Here is an 18,765-nt window from a genome sequence, read left to right on the forward strand (position 1 = left end):
CAGAATGTTGGTAAAAGCTTTCTTTTTAAAAAGCCCACTAAAATGATCCTACAGAGCTGGGTAATAGAGCTCCGTCAGAGTCCTGGTTTCCATCCCTAGCGCACATATGCACATAAGGTAAGGTGGTGCTTGCCAGAGAAATGGCGGCAGGAGGAGAAGTAGTTCAAGGTCATCCCTGGCTACACAGCAAGTTTGGGGGCCAGCCAGGATGACGTGGAACCCCACCCTAGAAAGAATGGAAAAAGAATCCACACCTTTAACACATGAGCGCTTTTAAAACTCAGTGCGGCACTTGGACGTAAATAGGACTGTGGATATTGCAGAAAGAGAATTACAGTTGGAGAGTTACAGGGATGGAGAGAGGAAAGGCTCGTTTGGCCAAGGAAATATCAAAAAGCAATCCTGTTAGCAATTCAGGAGAACCCAACCTGTGGTCAAGAGGCCAGGAATAAGAGACTTTCAGGAGAGACACTGAAGATCTGTTTAGTGCTCACTCCACACCCCTTGACTTTCCTAGACTCTCCATTCCCTTCTCAGCCTAGGGACCAGTCTATCTGAAGTACATACACATGAAGTAATACCCACAGCACACAGTGGCATCGAGCTGAGGAAGGGGTTTCAATTTACACAGCTCTGAGAGATCTGAGTGCTTCCACTAAGACAGGTCATGCCACCTTATCATAGGAACCTTTGCAGCCTGTGACTTGATTACCACTGGAGTCTATAATTTCTTCCTGAAATGTCATCTAAGAATGGATTTTAAGTACAGATTCCTCTGACACTTAAGAGCCACATTCCAGGCTAGCTAGGTGACCTGCTATCTGCTTAGCGGTAGAGTAGGCTGGCTGGAGGTGTGAGCAGCCTTGCCTTCCATAGGCCAGGAAAAGGAGGCTGGCAATGGGGAGTGAGTGTTCTGCAGTCAGGGCAGGTAAGGGTGGCCCCAGACACAGGGCCAGGCTCTCTGAATATGCTCACTTGGCAATATCTCTTGGATCTTTTAAAATTGGTACAAAGAAAAACGACGGGACAGGGGTCTGGAATTCTTATCATTCCACCATGAATCTACTGTGCATCTTGGGAGCGATGTTTTCTTGTGGGAAGTGCCACCGTCTCCAAAGTGGGGGGATTCTCATTGCTTTGGAAGGCAATGATATCTTCAGAAAGCCAGAGCTCCACGCCAGCCGGAAACATAGTCACAGGCGCAAGATAGGTAGGGAGCAGTCACTAGCAGTGTCACAGGAGGATCAGCCATGTCAAGTTACTTTCTGCACGTGTGACCGAGCAGCACCCTGACAGAAGACACGCAGATCTTAGTGTACCACCTCTCGGCTCAGTGTGGTTCTGGCCAGATGTGGGGCATGGACAGATGCAATGGCCTCAGGCTGTGAGGCGGGGGAGACATCTTGACTTCAGGTCAGCTATAAAGATGAGAAAGGGAAAGGAAAGACACCAGGCAGTGGGTGGGAGTCAGGCCCAAGCAAGGCAACGAGCGACCTGTCAACCTGTCATCATTAAGTCAACACTGCTCCGTGAGCCCTACTAAACTACATCAGCCCTGCCCTTCTCTCTGTGGCCACTTAGTAGGCAGGGTAGAGGTGATGCAATGTGGTACTGTGGTTCCATTTTAAGGCCAAGCCACTCATAGGCGGGCCAAACTCTCCAGAATGTACCCTAATATTATTGAAGACCTAGACAGGAAAAAAAAAAAGTTTACAACTGGGTACTGCTTAGCTCACTATGATGGCCCAGGGAATCTCTCCTACAGACTCATGGGGATGACTCCTGCCGGGGGGAGGGTGGGGGGGTGGGGGTGGGAGGACATCTCCAGCAGGAGTGGTTAGCGGGTCCCTTTCTCATCTCCTCGGTCCTGACAGTGAGAACTCGAAGCATACCTCTGCACTGGCTCACGCATAGGCGTGGCTGTATGTGTGCATGCATGTGCATGTTCAGTTTTGAAGGGGATGCTCCAGGTGCAGAGCTATGTCAGCATTAGTGCTTCCTACGGCCTAGGATGTAAATGAGAGGTGACGTTCACAAACTGTGGTGCTGTATGCTATAGAAATATCTACTCACAACCTGCTTGTATCTCAGGGGGAGAATTCAAAAGCATCATGGCACTGGCAGCATCAATGTCAGGATCTGGAAAAATCAACCAATAAATAACATTATTTACAACGGGGCTGGTGTGTACGTGTCTTTTTCCCCCTGCAAGTTACAGCTTATGAATGTGACAGAGGGAAAAAAAAAAAAAAACATCCAGATGAAGGACTGCAGAGGTGACTCTCACACCATTCGGACTTAAGAGAAAGAAAAGTTATTCTAGAATGAGATTCAAAGAACATGCTAGTATTTTCTTCTTCTTCTTTAAGATCTATGACCATGTCCTCTCGTGCTTGTTAATGTTGGGTCTGCCCTGTGGGTGTCTGATAAGCTGTTGGTCTGGGCGCCCTCAGTTTTTTACCCTGGGGTGGAGAAGTAGGTGAGCTAGTAACAATAGGAAGGTCAGCCTGGGAATCTCTAATGTTGGGGAGGAACTCACAGCATCAGAGAAAGCTCTGAAACACCTGCATCCAGACAGATACAAACAAGACATTTGGTCATTTCCATCCGTCAGCAGAATAGAAATTGCATTTTACAAGGGTATGTGTACACACGGTGGTGTTAAGAGGTGGTGAAGGCATTTTTTTTTTTTAAAAAGCACATAAAGAAAGGAATCGAGGAAGTTCTGCTGTTGAAGGCTTATGTCCTCATTTATTATTGCTTTTAATCTGCTCTCTCCCGAACGCACATCACTTTATTGCTATAATTCTTAATAGGTTTCTGAATCCTTACCAATCCACCAGTTGACAGATGGCAGGTTATATAGAGACAGAGAAAAATATTATCCCTTTATAACTAAATTCATTTCCCTCTGAGAAACAGCAGCTCTGCTGCTATGGAAATGAAGGTCACCATGGCAACGGTAAACAACCCCCAAGAATGGTCACTGAATAGGCTGAAAAGAACATCTGCCCCAGCCCAGCGTCCCAGCTGCCCTGGGGCGAAATTCGCTAATAGTGCAGTGAGGCCTTGTGATAGAAGCTGCCGCCTGTCCCCTGTCCAAATAAATGAAGTGTGCAATTGAAGCCGACATCAAAATGCCTGCCCTTGCAGATTACTGCCTCCGTGTCCGCTAAACCCAGTAACTAATGACTGGGGAGAGGGGGCCTCGTACTTGTCAGTTTTTGTACAAATTACATACCAAAAAATTCAATTTACCACTAATGGCTCCATGGCACTTTATTTTGGGTATTATGCGAGAAAATTACTTTTTTACTGTTTTAAAAAAGTGCATTTTTCATACTTTCTATGTGTAGTTTAATTCCAAGGGAGTAATGCAATGCATGATAAAGCCCCACAAGCGATTAATAATATGGATGATGCTGGTTTCAGAAGACAATGCCTTAGGGAAAGAAAAGAAAAAAAGGTAAAGAAACTTCACTCTGCCCTTTTCTATTTTGCCTGCAGGAGGCCTGTTACCAAATGCCATAATGGGGCAAAAGTTTATTTTAATAAGCGCATTGCAGGAGAAACAGGTAAATTAGCTTCCTTGGCAACTCCTGGGGTGACACTGCTCAAACAGTCAATTCCTCCCCACTGATACATGTTCAGTGAGTCACAGAAAAGCTTCAAGTTCCACTCTGCTCCTGGGCCGGGTCCCTACTGCCCAGCAGTGAAGACCTTGGTCCCCATGGGTGGCAAGGGACAAGCCCTGAGGCGGCCCCACTTTGCTCTCAGGGAGCAAATATGTGCTGTGCCTTTTCTTCTTCCCATACAAAACTTCACTGCCATCTTTTTAAGTTCTAAGTGCAACAGGTGGTCGGGGTTGCCCTGGCTACGTGGTCTCTATCTCCCCCCCCCCCAAAGGGGAGGGTCCCTGGGGTAGTGGGAAGCTCAGATATGAAATTAGGAGACAAAAAAGTAAGTTCCACTCCTTCTCAGGAGGAAGTCTGAGGATCACAGACAAGCATGGCCTTAGTGAAAGAAAGAGAGCCTGAGAAGCAAAGAATAGCATCAGTCGGCTCTTACAGGGATCTAGGTGGGCCGAAACTCGAGGGAGGGGCTACCCAGCATCTCCCCATGACGCTCCACCCACCCAAACCAAGTCGAACAGACGAACAGACGCGCCTAAGTTGGAAAACACAGGATGCTAACCCCCTCCCCTACTTTCCTTTGAGCAGACGTTCTGCCTCCACGGATGAGGATGCTGATGGCCCTCAGAGAACCCAAGCCCCACCTCCTCTCTCTTTAGGAATTCTGGGGGAACGTAACAGGCAGACTTCTCATAATCTAACATATATGTGTGTGCATGAGTTGGTAGTATCTGCTGTTTCAGGCGTTCATTGAGGGTCTTGGAATGAATCTCCCGCTGAAAAGGGGAGAGTACCGTATGTGCAAAACAGTTGGCTGTAGCCTAATTTCTTTTCACTCAATAATGTATCTTGGCTATCTTTTGCTAACATTATTAAAAGTTTCTGCAATGGCGTATTGAAGCATCTCGGGTGATAATGGAATCCGCCTGGAGCTGAAGTTCCGCCCCACAGATCCTGGCCATGTTTACATGCTGTTTACATGCTGTTTGTTTACATGTTTACAGTATGTTAACGCATGCTTACACGCTGCCTCTGCACAGCCCCTTCCCACCACCCTTACCCAGCACGGCTCCTTTCGGCATTCCTGTGCCACGCCTTCCTCTACCTACCTCAGCTTCTCTGGGGATCAGCTCATGACTCCCCTTGGGTGACAGGCTGTCCTACTGGGTGCACTTAGGGCCTTCATAGGCTTCCCCTCTCGTTTGCATTCAATAAAAATCAACCACCTGAATGAAGCCGAGACACTTTCTGATGGAAGTGCCCATTTGGGGTGAGCTGGGAACATTTGAGAGGACTGGGGAGCTGTTTGGGGGTCTGGGGATATGTCTGCTCCTGAGGAACACCGATTCCAGAGGACGAGAGTCAAGGAAGGAGTGAAGTGGGCGGGCTGTGGAAGAGGTTTCCTTGGTTGCCGAAGGTGAGGTGGGGGGCTTCCCGTTGCCGTTCAGTGTGGTTTATCAGTCTAAGAAGAGATGATGGTGTTTTGTCCGGGACTCACAGACACAGGAGTTAACGTTCCTGTTGTCCTCTGGGAAACCACAGGGAGGCAGAGGTTCAGGAGAGTAAAACAGCATGACAGTTTATTTTGGGATAAGGGACCCTCCCTGATAGTCCCTAGCTCTGCGTCCTGGTACAGGAAGCCAAGTTAGGTGCTACAGGTTAGTACCCAGCATGCTACCATGGTGCTCGGTAGAGTTAGGACCACCATCCATGCATGTATCCTGTGATGAAAGAGTCCCTGATTATGCTTTGGCAGCAGCATTGCTTCTCTGAACGTTGCCAGTGCTGCATGTCAACTTGGACCTTTGGTGTGGTCATTTCATTACGATGCAGCTTTTCTGCTGTACAGGACCGAGAAATGGTGGCACAGTCTGTTTCCCATCCTTCTTAGCTTGAATGTCCACACAAGCCGACCCACACAAATGAGGAAAACAGGCTTCTAAGCTTCTCTCATCCAGGGCTCAGCTACCTGGATTAGGATAAAGTTGAATCTTGCTTTCCCAGCACAGGGGCATGGCTCCACCTGGGAGTGGTGGAAGCTTTCCTCTGTGGGCAGGATGGGAAAAGCACTAGATAAACCAGGCAGGGGGATTGCTAGGTTCAAGTCCTGGGTCCACTGCTAGTTAACATGGGACTCTCACGTTGCTGGGCCTGACCTCACTCATTATAAAATGGTGTGGGTGACTGCAGACATGAGAGAAGCCAGAGTCTATGCCAGTTTCCACAGCTTTCTAACGATCTGTAATGTCACCTGACATCTTTTTTCCTTTTAGACTCATGACTGACAGAACTATGGACTCCAAGCGGCACCTTCCAGATGCAGCATCTGCTCCAAGGTATCTGGAGGTAGAGGACAGTCTTTAAAGCCAGGAGAATATACCACTCCTGCAAAGCCATGGCCTGTTGGGTAGGTGTTTGGCGGGTTCTTGGTGTGACTTCTGTTGGGTACCAGACAGAAGTGTCTGGAAAGGCTATGCATTTAAGCAACCTTAGAATATAAAGGCAGACAGAAGGCATGGTCCTCACTCTCAAAAAAACAAAACAAACAAACAAAAAAAAAAAAAAACAGAACAAAACAAACCAGCTCAGAGCTGGCAGGCCTACCAAACAGTTTTCTCAGATAGAAACCTTGGGCAGTCTGATCACTTCTGGAAATCAGTGAATGTGTTCCCCTCCCCCACTCCTCCTTACACGTCAAGTGATTTTCATGGTGTTATAATGTCACACGATTGATCCAAAGACAATATATGTGGGGAAAATGTCACATACTAAATATAGTAGTGCAGATATGGACAACCAGAGGTGCACCCTGGCGTCTTCTCATATGCCTGTCTACAAGGCAAGTGGGCCGTTATGGTTCTTCCTTGCCTGCCTCACTTGCTGCTTAAGATGGTACTTGGGACCTATCAGTGTGGAGCGAAGCACACACAGGATAAATGAATGGGTGACTTTATCTTAGCCACTGGTCGGGTGAGTAGAACTCAGTCCTTGGCTAGGGATGGCACCTGAGTGCGGGGCTCAGGATGGACAGTGGAATTCACTAGGGACTCTGTCAAAACCAGACGGCACTGAATTGTGCATGCAGAGGGAAGCTAAGACTCCGTGCAGGGGCTGTGAATGTGACTGGAGAGAACCCAGAGCAAAGGCAAGCGGACGGAGAAAAGAAAAGGAGGACACGACCTCTCTAGACATGGGTTGAGGAGCAAGTTTGTGTGGATATAAGGGAGAGAACAGGCAGAGGCATCCAGGAGAGTCCACAGAGGGCATGGCCAGCGAATGGAGCAGGGATCCATCATAAGGAGAGGAAGAGAGAGGAGCCTGGAGTGTCTGCTAAGAGTTCCAGAGGCCAAAGAGTTTGAAAAGGGGCCAGTGTAGCCCAAATGGCTGGGCTATAAAGCAGCCCCTGGGTTGGAGAGCTCAGGGTAGGTGGTGGGGTAAACCATCCAGGAGGACCCATTAACAGGTAGGAACTGAGGGATGCAGGGACAACCTCGTGGCCCGTGCCGACTTTGACTGGGTAATAGGCACCTCAATCAGCCATCTTCTTGAGGCCTAATAGAAAGCACTCCCTCGAAAGCCTTCCCTTCCCATGACTTTTCCTGATCATTTAGCTCTGAGACAGCTTTACCCATTTTCTGTAACTGCGTGTGAGAACGACATACCAAGAAGTATTTGCTTAATTCCTAAAAATAGAGAGAAAAGACCCGATTCTCTCTTAGGACCAAGAAACACTAGAAAACAAAGAAACAAGCCATAAAACGCTCCAGGAAGTAGCAAAGCCCTTCTAACTGAGCCCTGTTTCTCAACTGGGGGCGATTTCCCTCTCCCTTGCCCAAGGACATATGGCAATGTCTGGAAACAGTTTTGATCATCATGACTGGGTGGGATGGTTAACACTCCGCAGTGCAGGATACAGCATTATCTAGTCCATACGATGAGAGTGGAGAGAAACAGTGGCTGAGTTAACATGTACACGTGCTACAGCTGAGAAGGGAACCTCTGAATCATTGCCTCAAGGAGAACACAGCAAAAAATGAGACATGAAAATTCACCTTGTTGCTTATCCCTGTCTCCCCTGCCCTCCTCGTGCAAAATCTCTGAGAGAGATATAGAATATTTGCATTTGTGACTCTGAAGTCACTGACGCCTTTGGCTTCCATTGCAACCAATCTAAAGCAGCTGCAAGTGGTCTGGCCGGCAGCAGAAGGGAGTTGGTTGTGCGGTCGGCTCTGGTGACGTCACTTGCCACCACTACCTCTACTTCCCCTCTGCCTGGGTGTTGTGAAGACAGAAGCACTGGGGAAGAGCCAGGAACAAGAGGAAGGAAGGAAGGAGCTACAGGCACGGGGACTGAGGGACTCTCATCAGAACTATGGCTTTTCCTCAGGGTAGGGAAAGCAGCATCATGGGGGGTGGGAAGAATAAGAAGCGGCCTAACAAAGGCTGATGCCAGGGTGTAACTTCAATCACTGCCTTCACGCAGGGAGGAGCACAGAGCACACCAGGAGTGCATCGAAAGGAAGGACTCAGGGTCAGCTGGGCTGGTGACACAGGCCTCTAGCCATAGCAAGGACACTTTAGACCTTCCAGGTAATAGTGTGGCACACTGGCATACCATTATCCTGGTACTTGGGAACAAATGCAGAGGGATTGCCCATGAGTTTGAGGCCAGCATGGTCTACACAGAAAGCTCCAGGCCAGCCACTGCTGCAATAGTGACTTCTTGACCGAAAACAAAGTATACTGAAGGCAGGGGAAGTGGAGGAGGGATTGTATGGAGGATAAAAACTTTAGCTGAGCAAGCCCCATGATCTGAGAGTTCGAATCCTGTAACCGAGGAAAAGCTGGATGTAGCCTGCCCCTGTAATCCCAGTACTCCCCTGGGAAGATGGGAGGCAGAGACAGAAGAAAGATCTAGAAGCTCCAGGGACAAACTAGCCTGGAGTAAACGAGAGCAGAGACAACAAGCTGGATGGAGAGAGAGACCAACTCCTCACAGCACGTGAGGTGGCACAAGCTCTCCCCCACAAGCATACATGCACACATGTACAAAATTATACAAATTTAAAAAATTAAAAGGCCCTCAAGAAGGGGAGACTTAGAGGCACTGAGAACACCTCCAGCTTGGCCACACCAGTGCCATCTCAGAGGCAAGTTATCTGAGAGCCAGACACCACATAACCCTCCAAATCTGACTCTCCACATAGGATGCATCCAAACTTGTTGCTCTGAAGACAGCTCAAACCATGGAAACTAACAGCCAGAGTGGAGAGCGGGAAGAATCTGTAGCAAGGCAGGCCAGGGGAGGATGGGTGACCCACACCTGTAGCTTAGATGTCAGCAGGTTCTCATTTCTACATCCTTTTAGTCTTTCTCAGATTAAAACCTGACCAGACAAACCTAAGGAAAAGAAAGAATTGACTGAATCCACAGGCCGGCATCATCACTAACTCTGAAAACCGAAGAGGGGAATAAAGTTTATCCAAGCGACAACCCCAGTCCAAAGCAGCTTTCTCACTTTGCCAACCAAACCCACTTATTACCCCCAACTCTGTTTCCTGTTGAAAAGGATGCCGGGGAAGGTTGTAGGAGGTCAGAACTGAGCTCAGATGCCAGGGCTGTGGTCTGTCTAGGTCTACACTGCCCACGGCTAGGGTGGCACAGTGTCTGGGCTGGGTCTCAGGGTCACAAGTGCTGTTTCTCCATTTTCTCCTGGCAGCAAGGACCTTACTGTTGATGTCTCCTGAGCTCTGTCTACTTTGCTGAATCTGTGTCCAAAGCAATCGAGCACAGTGACTGCAGTTTTCGTCCTGATTATCAGCGGACACCTTTCACCTGCTGTTCTAAATTTCACGAACGTCTGCCTCTGTAGCGCCTCTGACTAGGTGACAGATGTCTCTCTACCAGCTGCCTGGGAGGCAAACAAGCTGAAATGGATTGCACAAAACAATCTAAATTTCCAGACTTGAAGAGGACAGAGGTACGAGACCTGATACAGGTTAGGATTTGTCCTGTGGGTCACAGGAAGAGGAGTTAAGTCCGTGAGATGCCCTTTGGGCTCCACATCTCCATTTTGAACCCTCTTGCTTACTGGTGGTTGTGTTTTGTTTTGTTTTGTTGTTTTTAAACTAGGGATATAGGGAGAAACTTTGGCACATGCTGGCTTCCTGTGGGGCTCCTACAAGAGCTCAGAACTCCCCTCTCTGCCTCCCCCACCTTAGTATCTGGAAGGAAGGACATTTTAAGTCTCTTAGTTGGAGATGACATGAAGGCCATGAGATGAGAACAGAAACCAGGGAGGGGCAGTGGGAGCACCAGACAGCTGGGCACTAACTGGCAGTGGAGCCTGTCCGCACTCAGCGCGCTTCCTCTCTCTGTGCTGCCCAGTGCCCCCTGCCCCAGTCAACTACCCCCATTTACTGGAAGACCAGCTGCTGCCCTGCTTCCACCCTAGACACTACCTCCCCGCTCTGTGAGGTGCTCAGAATTCCCCTCATCCACTCTCTTCTGCCACTGAGTAGCAGGACCCATGCTGCTGAAATGGAGAAATTCCACAGGCAGGGCATCTTCATTAGCTCTGGCTTCAGCTGGGCATATGTGCCAAGTCACTTTTCCAGGAGGAAAGAATCCATCTCAGCGGGACACTGGCTGATGTGGGAGCCAGAGGGGAAAAGGTTCAAGACCGGAAAGTCAGTGTTGCAAGGCTAAGTCAGGACTGTTGAAGGATTTATAAAAACTGGTTGCTCAGATCCTGTTGGGGAATCTTACTAAAAAGACCAGAAAAGGGGGCCTAGCAGTGAAGAGCACTGGCTGCTTTTCCAGAGGTCCTGAATCCAATTCCCAGCACTCACAACCATCTGCATCTACAATATAGGATTTGAGGCCCTTTCCTGGCATGCAGGTGTACATGCAGATAGAGCACTCATATATGTAATAAATAATATTTTTAAAAAGATCACAAAGAAACAGATATAGACAGGGTATACAAAGTGAAGTGTTTTCTCTCTCTCTCTCTCTCTCTCTCTCTCTCTCTCTCTCTCTCTCTCTCACACACACACACACACACACTCCAAAATAAAAAACAATAAGATGGTATCAAACCAACCCCTCAAAACCAAAATAAAGCACCAGACTACCTGTCCAAAGGTGATTAATGCTCTTTCTCAACAAAGTCAGGGCTCAGGACATGAAAGTCCAAGTGTTCCCACGGTGTAAGACAGCTACCAGGGAGACAGGGAAGGCAGGCTGGGTCATGACCTGATCAAATTTTATTTTTCCCTGGAACAGGAGTTATATGTGACCCTCTCTTGTAAGAAGTGCTAACCAATGGTCAAAGCTGACACACCAAAGGTCATGCCTATCTGGTTAGGTTGGGAGAGGGGGTAAAGGGGGAGAGGACAGATGGTAGCACCCTTCTGACCCTGTAGACAATTAACTTAAACTTCCAAGTAGGATCTGCCCTTACGTTTAACTCTGTAGGCATAACTGCACATAATTAGAAGTCATAATTACAGCTCTCTTTCTAGAATGTGACCACAGTATCCACATTGACCTCTGTGGCAGCCTGGCCTCCATGCTGGGAAGTACAAACAGGGAGGATACAGCCTCTACCCAGTGACCTCACAGAGATGGGCAGCCAATGCCCCAGAAACTTCTAAGGTCGGGCATCTACACTTATTCCCTGGGGAGTGAACTTGGGATCTGTTTGGGGTTTCCTAATTATCCCTTTCCACTGAGAAATATTTTACTTTAAATAGACACACAGTAAGCTGGAGCCTCAACACCGTCTTCTTTCAGGACATGTGGGAAAGGCCAAAGCAACCATTCAAATTAATATACCAGTAATTACTGTGTATCTACAGTCTAATTACCCATGAAATGACCAAGTTGAAAAGATCAATTTCTGATCAGTTTTTCACTTGGGCATTTTATAAAAAGTAGCTATGGAGGCTCTAGGTCACTGAAAAATGCCAATTTATTATTAGTTTATTATACCTTATACCCCTATGTGGCCATAGATCAAAACTTATCTCCAATCATGCCACTAAACAAACCATTCCACAGGAAATCAAACTTGTCTGGGTTTTCAGACAGACAGACAGACAGACAGGTCTCAGCATTGGGCAGGGAAACACAGACTTCAGAAGTTATCCTCTGAAACCATCTTATTGATGAAAAAGAAGAGATAGGCCCAGGTAAAGCAAGAGTGAGCCCTGGGTGAGTTGGTTGGCAGTCTCTAACAGTAGACAGGCCCCACTGGAACCTCTCCATCCCAGCCATGCCTAGAGAAAGAAGACAGGAGCTCTGTCGCTTTAACAAAACACAGGGCCCCAACTGGAATCTTCCCAGGGATATCTAAAACACAAAACACATTGGATTCTCTGTGTATCCCATGCGTGCAAACAAGAAGGCAGGACATCTAAAAGATCATCCCAGAGTTTTAGCTCATAAATCCAACGCGGTTTTTCAGCCATGTGACTACCAACTCACTTTGCAGCAAAGGTCAGTCAGTTCCTCTCTGGTTTTCAGGAGCCTGCAGACCTCCCAGCCCTTTCTTTTTAGGAGTATCTGCGCCTTTGCCTATTACTAGTAGCCCCTTACACAATCCAGACAGAGTCAACACGGGGGGGGGGGGGGAGAGGAGAGAGAGAGAGAGAGAGAGAAAATGAGAATGAATATCTCACTAGCCTTTGTGGGGCTGAATGAGATGGGAAATTCCCAAGTTCCCTAAGGACAGAGGCAGAGGGCTTCACAGACAAGTCCTGTCCACATCCAAACCCAGGCCAGGGGCGATTCCCACTTGGAGGCATGAACTTCGAAGAAATACAGTTTTTACCCATACACTTCTCTGTGACTGGAGCTGCCTGAGAGTGAAAGGTGGGTTTCTGTATTTGTAAAAGCTTTATTCAGTAAGGAGAAATAAAGCCATTCCTCAGAGGTGTCCCAAGCTAAGAGTTTAAGAAGAGGAATAATTACCTCACTGCTTCTGTAGGCGTGTCGCTGGAGAGATACACTACCCCAGTACTGTGTTCTATTGGTTCAGTAAGAGAAAGCAAAGGGACTGGGTGTGAATGCACACCAAAGGCATTTAATTGAGACCGGAACATTTGCATCTCAAAGCTCACTCTCTATGTGGCCACCAATACAAACTGCATATATCAAGTGTCGGGGTACAATGATCCAGACGGGTAAGGAAGAACCTATAGAGGGGCACATTCTCAAAGTTACAGTAATTATTGAAAAAATTTCATGTTATTTACTGGCCAAGAAATCTAACGCCACACACAGCAAGGATTCTATGACCACGTGCTGGCTTGCTAGGGTCTCGGGACTCTGGCTCCACACACCACCCAGCTGACCGCCACTCTCACAACCAACCTCACAGCCTATTAAAAGGAAGGCTTTGTCCCCGGGGCTTTGCTCACTGCTCTGTAAAGGAGCATCGGCCATATCGATCCCAAGTGTCACCGTGATAGACAAGTCACAGATTAAACACCACCCTTCCTCATTTCAATTAAAAAGAGTTCGGAACTGAACTTCGTATCCCATTTGTTTACTGAGTGGTACTTGATGAAAGAAAAGGTTAGAAACAGGACACTGGGCCAGGGAGATGGCTCGACAGGTAAAGAAAGCACTTGCTGTCCAAGCCCTGATCACCCGGGTTTGCATCCCGGGAGTGCACGCAGACGGCCATCTGCTGCAGGGCACTTCTGTAAACTGTGCGCTCCCATGGAGATATGGGAGGTAGAGGCAGGATAACTAGCCTGGGTCAGCCTTCCTGGCTTATGTGGCATAAACAGGAGAAACCCAGCCTCAACTGCAGCATTGTCCTCTGACAACTGCACCATGCCATGCACACATGGACTCATGTGCACAGTAAATAGGTGATAACAGCAACAGCAAGAGCTGTACTTAGCGGTCAAAATGGATTATGTTTTAAAAGTAAAACAGGATATGCCTTTAGTCCCTGCACTCAAAAGGCAGGAGGCAGGAGGCAAGGGGGCAGGGGGCAGAGGGCAGAGGGCAGGGGTCAGGAGGCAGGTAGATCTCTGAGCTAGAGGCCAGCCTGGTCTATCTAGAGATTTCTAGGACAGCCATAACTACACAGAGAAACCCTGTCTCAAACAAAACAAAAAACAAAAACCCCACAAATATAAATAAAAATTAAACACACACACACACACACACACACACACCATAAACATAAGCTGAGTGTGGCAGTACTCTTGTGACACCCCAGCACTCTGGTTTAGGGGCTCAGGGCATCCTTGGCTAAATAGGGAGCTGTGTGCCAGCGTGGGCTACACAAGAACCCGTCACACACAGACAACCGAATCCGAGGAACTTGGAGAATTGGCTCAAGTTCAGGGGCAGCCCGGGTTAGTCCTACTCAGCAAGATTTAGAAGTAAAAAGGGGACGGGAGGGGGTGATTTTTAATTTTATTCTCCAAAGAAACTGTCCATTTGGGGCTGCAGAACACAATAGCTTTTTTTTTTTTTTTTTTTTTTTTTTGCATTTCTCCACAATGTCTAGCTGCCTATTTTCTCTAAGCACTTTGCAAAAACAAACAAAAAGGATAGCTAATGAATCCAATGTGGATTTCATTACTGATTCCATTTCTCACTCACACACACACACACACACTCACACTTGGGGTGGGGAAGATGGCTTGGCTGGCTTGGCTGGTTTGCCTTGATCCTGGTGACTGACTGGAGTTGGATCTCTAGGACTCACCTACTGGGGGAGAAGTAACTCCAAGTTTCTTCTGACCTCCACTTGGGCCTTGTACACACAGGTAAAGAAATTCTTTTTAAGATGTTAATTTATTTGATTCGTTTTAAAAATAGCAATACTTTCTATTATATAGTGTCTCATAAAACCAACGGACACCACTGTACATCAAACATTGTATTAGAGCCCAAACTGGGAGCAATCTCAGAGATTAAACTTCTGAGGACGCTCAATGCTTACTTCCACCAGGTCATCTGGGACACACTCACTAAGGTGGCAGAAGAGAGCTCACTCAGTCCTTCACAGCAGGCAGCTGTAGAGCCTGTCCTCCCCCCTCCCCTCAGGAGCTGGACCCTCCCCCCCCCTCTATTTCTCATTAGCATCTATGAAGAGCCAAACAGAGGCAGCTCCTGTGTGAAGAAGGGGCAAACCTGAATGTGGAGGCCAAGAGGATAGGGAAGGAGGGACCTGGGTCAGGAGTTCAGTCCATAAAGGGCTTACTGGGAGCTGCTTGAGGTGTGTATTTCTGGGAAGGATCTGGAAGTTTTATGGGACTCTATGAGAGGCGCGGATACAGAAAGGAGCTGGATTGAGACCCGTTGGGCAGAGGCCTCCCTCTGGAGCGTCAGTACAAGAGAACGGCATATCCTCCTCCTTGGTGACAGAAAACAGGGTCCCAAGGTCTCGGGTGCTTGTGAAACTTTCACATGCACTAACGTGCAGTGTGGTTTTTGACTAAGAGTTTGTAACTACCCAACACAACCCTAACACGTTTGTTATTGAGAAACAGAGATGGTTCTGGACTGGAGAGAACGCTCAGTCAGCAGAGTGCTTGCCAAAGAAGCAGGACCTGAGGTTAGGAATCTAGAGCCCAGGCAGAAGGCTGGGCGTGGGGGCATGTATGACCCTATCTGTGGTGAGAGGCAGGTAGAGCCCTAAGGCCGGTCCAGCCAAAACAGTTCAGTGAGAAACTGTCAAAACAAGCAAACAAAAAAGGTGGAAAGACACCAGGGGAAGCTGGCATGGGCCTCTGGGTTCCACATGTATGTGCACACATGAGCAGCTACAGGCACACGCGCTCGCACCTATGCCAGCAAGTGTATGCAGCACACGCATACACGCATACACACACACACATGGTACTGTTATTACCATATTGTACATGTTGTTACCATGTGTTGAGCTTTTTCCAGGGATCCCTGAAGATTTAAAACAAAACGAAACGAAACCAAAAAAAAACCTAAGTCCCTTAGGGGCAGCATGCAAACAAAACTATGGAGAACACATCTCAAGAAGTTAGGAAACTGTTAAAGATGAAGAAATACATCAGCGTATATTCTCTGCGATGATATCTTCCTGATTATCCAACAACAGGTCCCGGCAGGTTACCCAGCCTAAATGGCCTCTATTGCCTTATCTGCTAAATGAGAAAATTTCCTTATCTGCAGCCAGGGGTTGGTTGTGTGAATCTCCAAAGTAGATGCACTATCTTCTAGGTTACAGCCTCTAGCCTATCTTAGAAAGGACAAGGTTTGGTACCTATAAGTTTGCTGGAGACAGGCCCCTGCCTCCTCTACCCAATACAGGATCCCTCCTGGCCAGGCTGGGAGGACTGCCCTTTCTGGGCCTTCTGCTTTGACTAATCTCTTCATGTCTCTCTGCTCTGCTGCCCAGACAACTCCACAGCAAACAAGAGCCCGGGCTTCCACCAGCCAGCTCCAAGCTGGGAACCTGCCTAGTTTGTGAGCTTTGGGGCAGAAGGAGAATGCAGACAGCAGCTTTAGTGAGAGTCTTCTCTCAGTTACGGCTGTGAAGGTGGGGATTGTTAAGGGGTTCTCTGGCAGGCCCTTCACCCTGACCCACCCACCCAGGTCTCCCTTGCACTGTACTTGCCTGGGGAGGTGGGTGGATCTGACAGGAGGCAACCATATTTTCTGTACTTTGCCCCCTTCTCAGCCTGGTGGGAACTAAATCAGGTGAATGAACACCTTCTAGCAACATAGGGTATTTTCTTAAAAGAAGAAATACAGGCTACAGCCAGCTCCTCAGGAGCCATACGGCTCCATTCTCTGATGTGTACCACAGGGCCAGAGTTCTGAATGAATTCCTGGGTAAAGAAGCCAAGTCCCTTGAAGAGAGGAGAATTAAGAGAAATAGCCTGGACAAATACTGTATGTCTTCCTTCACATGCAGAACATAGGTTTTATATACACATGCATCCACACTCACTCTATAAATAGATAAGGAGGGACTTGGGGACAGAAAGGGACTGGCAGGACAGGGAGGCGGGGAACTGGAAAGGATAAGAAAGGGCAAATGTGGCCACTGTTCACGATAGACTGGAATGAAAACATCTTCATGGACTTGCTTGCCTAGCATGTACAAAGTCCTGCGTTCCATCCCTAGCACAATACAAGCCAGAAGCAGGGGGATCAGGAGTTCAAGGTCATCCCTGGCTATGTAGGGGGGGGGGGGGTTCCAAGTCAGCCTAGGCTACCTTAGACTAGAAACAAATAAACAAAAAAATGAGTCAGCGGGCCTTTATGAAACCAATCACTTTTGTAGTAAACAGAGTCAACAGAAGTTGCCAGGACATGTTGGCAAAAAGTGGGCAGACCTGTGGGAGCTTATTTTGCAAGGCGTCTAAATCAGATAAAAATCGGATTGGCTGCCTCATTACGCAATTAAACCCTAGTCAGCAACGGGCAGGGTCTTCTGTCTTTCAAAATCCAAACGAGTTACCCAAGCTTTCATTAAGTACAGTTCAGAGACTCTATTGGGGGAAGGCATCCAATTTTTCTTGTCTGAGTTAAGACTTTTAAAAAGGTGGAAAAAATGCTGCTGTGTGAATCTGAGAGCTAGTCTTCATAAAATAACCACAGTTCCTTGTCCTCTTCCAAATACCTTTTTGCGTCGCTTTTCAGAGTTAGATTTTGGGGGTGGGAGGCAGGGCAGAAAGCCAGAGTGCTGTCCCAGTGAGCAGCCCAATGGTACCATTTCATGTCTGATTGCTGACTTCCCAAAGCAGAGCCATTTGCACTGTTGTATCAAAGGCTTCCACTACATAAAATGTCATTTCTATATTAATTTTATGCCCTTGAGGCAGAACATATACGACTAGGACTGAGTGTTACCCACTGGAAGAAAGGAGGAAGCTTTAGCTAGGTTTAGGATTCAGGGGAAAGCAGGACAGGGCACAAGGGTATCCAGGTACTCTGGACTTCAGATGGAATTTTGGTTTTTCTTTGCACTCATGAGAAGGTAAAAGGGGGTGAAGAAAAAGGAGACAGAGACAAACAGACAGACAGATGGATGGGTAATGACCTGTGCATGCATTTGTGCATGCGTGTGTGTCTGCCCTGTGACTGGTGTGTCTGTCTGTCTGTCTCTCCTGTGACTTGTGCGTGCGCGCACATGTCTGTCTGTCTGTCTGTCTGTCTGTCTGTCCTGTGACTGGTGGTGATGCATGGCTGACATCTGAAGAATGAGATGGCTTTGTTGCCTTACTGTGTTAACTGCTGGGCCTATGTGGGCTGAGGAGGAACCGGCTCCTGATACCGAAGACTCCGTCCCGTTACCTTACAGGCACGCAGCAACTTCTCAGCACAGAAAATAACTGCAGCAGTGGCTTGACGACTCCTAACTCTGGAGGCCTTCATGTCTGTTCCAGAGATGGGCAGCTAGGCGGGCAGCTTGGTTCACCCCAGCCAGCCTGGCTCACCCCTGAGCTTGCTCTGGTCACGCTGTTTCCACACAAACACTAGCTGATCCTCCTTTATTGTGGACAGATGTACTGGGAGGGCTGGAAGGAGGCGCTCGTGGATGGGGAGGAGCCGTGGGAAAATATCACTTGGGCCATAGAAGGCTCAGCTCACCTTCCAAACGTCTCTGCTGATAAAATATAAAGACGACCCCCCTCCCTCTCTCCCCCACTCCCCTAGCTTCTTTAGCCTTCAGCGCTGCGTGGCTGGCTCCACACTCGCCAGCCAGTCCTGGCTGCTCTCACGGGTGCTTTCTCTTCCTACTCGCATTGATTTTGACAGCCCCTCTCTTCTCCCTATGTAAGGTATAAGGTGGGCATACTCGGAAATGCAAGTCTGTCTCCGACCATCCCAACAGCAGGGTGTTCCCGTCATGGCGCACAGCTTCCTTGAAGATTTTTGACCTTCGCTGACCCACACCCAAGCCAGAGGCTTCTGGGGAATAGCTGTGCCCACGTTAGTAGTTTTTGTATCTCCCCTTCCCAGCCGGGACCTATGCTGTGCCAATTTTCTCCAAAGGATGTCTTTATTTATCTTACACGCCGATCCTGAGTTCACAAGGGATGCTGCCGCCCAGAACGCTGCGTGGAAAAGGATCAGTTGTAGTAAGAAAAGGCCAGGGATCATAGCCCAGCGTGTC

At 48.1% G+C, this 18,765-nt stretch overlaps 1 protein-coding gene across 13 annotated transcripts in view; it reads right to left on the minus strand.

The window, feature by feature from the left end:
• The window catches only part of Foxn3 (forkhead box N3), a 373,587-nt gene that overhangs the window by 27,444 nt on the left and 327,378 nt on the right, over positions 1–18,765 (minus strand). For 6 of the 13 annotated variants that reach the window (XM_006516232.4, XM_030246925.1, XM_006516233.3 and 3 more), the window contains one exon: positions 2,074–2,139. The exons of 4 other annotated variants lie outside the window; for them this stretch is intronic. In XM_006516232.4, coding sequence (XP_006516295.1) covers positions 2,074–2,139 — 66 coding nt within the window. The remainder of the gene's footprint in view (positions 1–2,073; positions 2,140–18,765) is intronic. 3 more of the 13 variants (XM_030246927.1, XM_030246928.1, XM_017315205.2) reach the window with 1 other exon arrangement.

The sequence above is a fragment of the Mus musculus genome, chromosome 12 (genome assembly GCF_000001635.26).
Source record: "Mus musculus strain C57BL/6J chromosome 12, GRCm38.p6 C57BL/6J".
NCBI classification, from domain to species: Eukaryota; Metazoa; Chordata; class Mammalia; order Rodentia; family Muridae; genus Mus; species Mus musculus.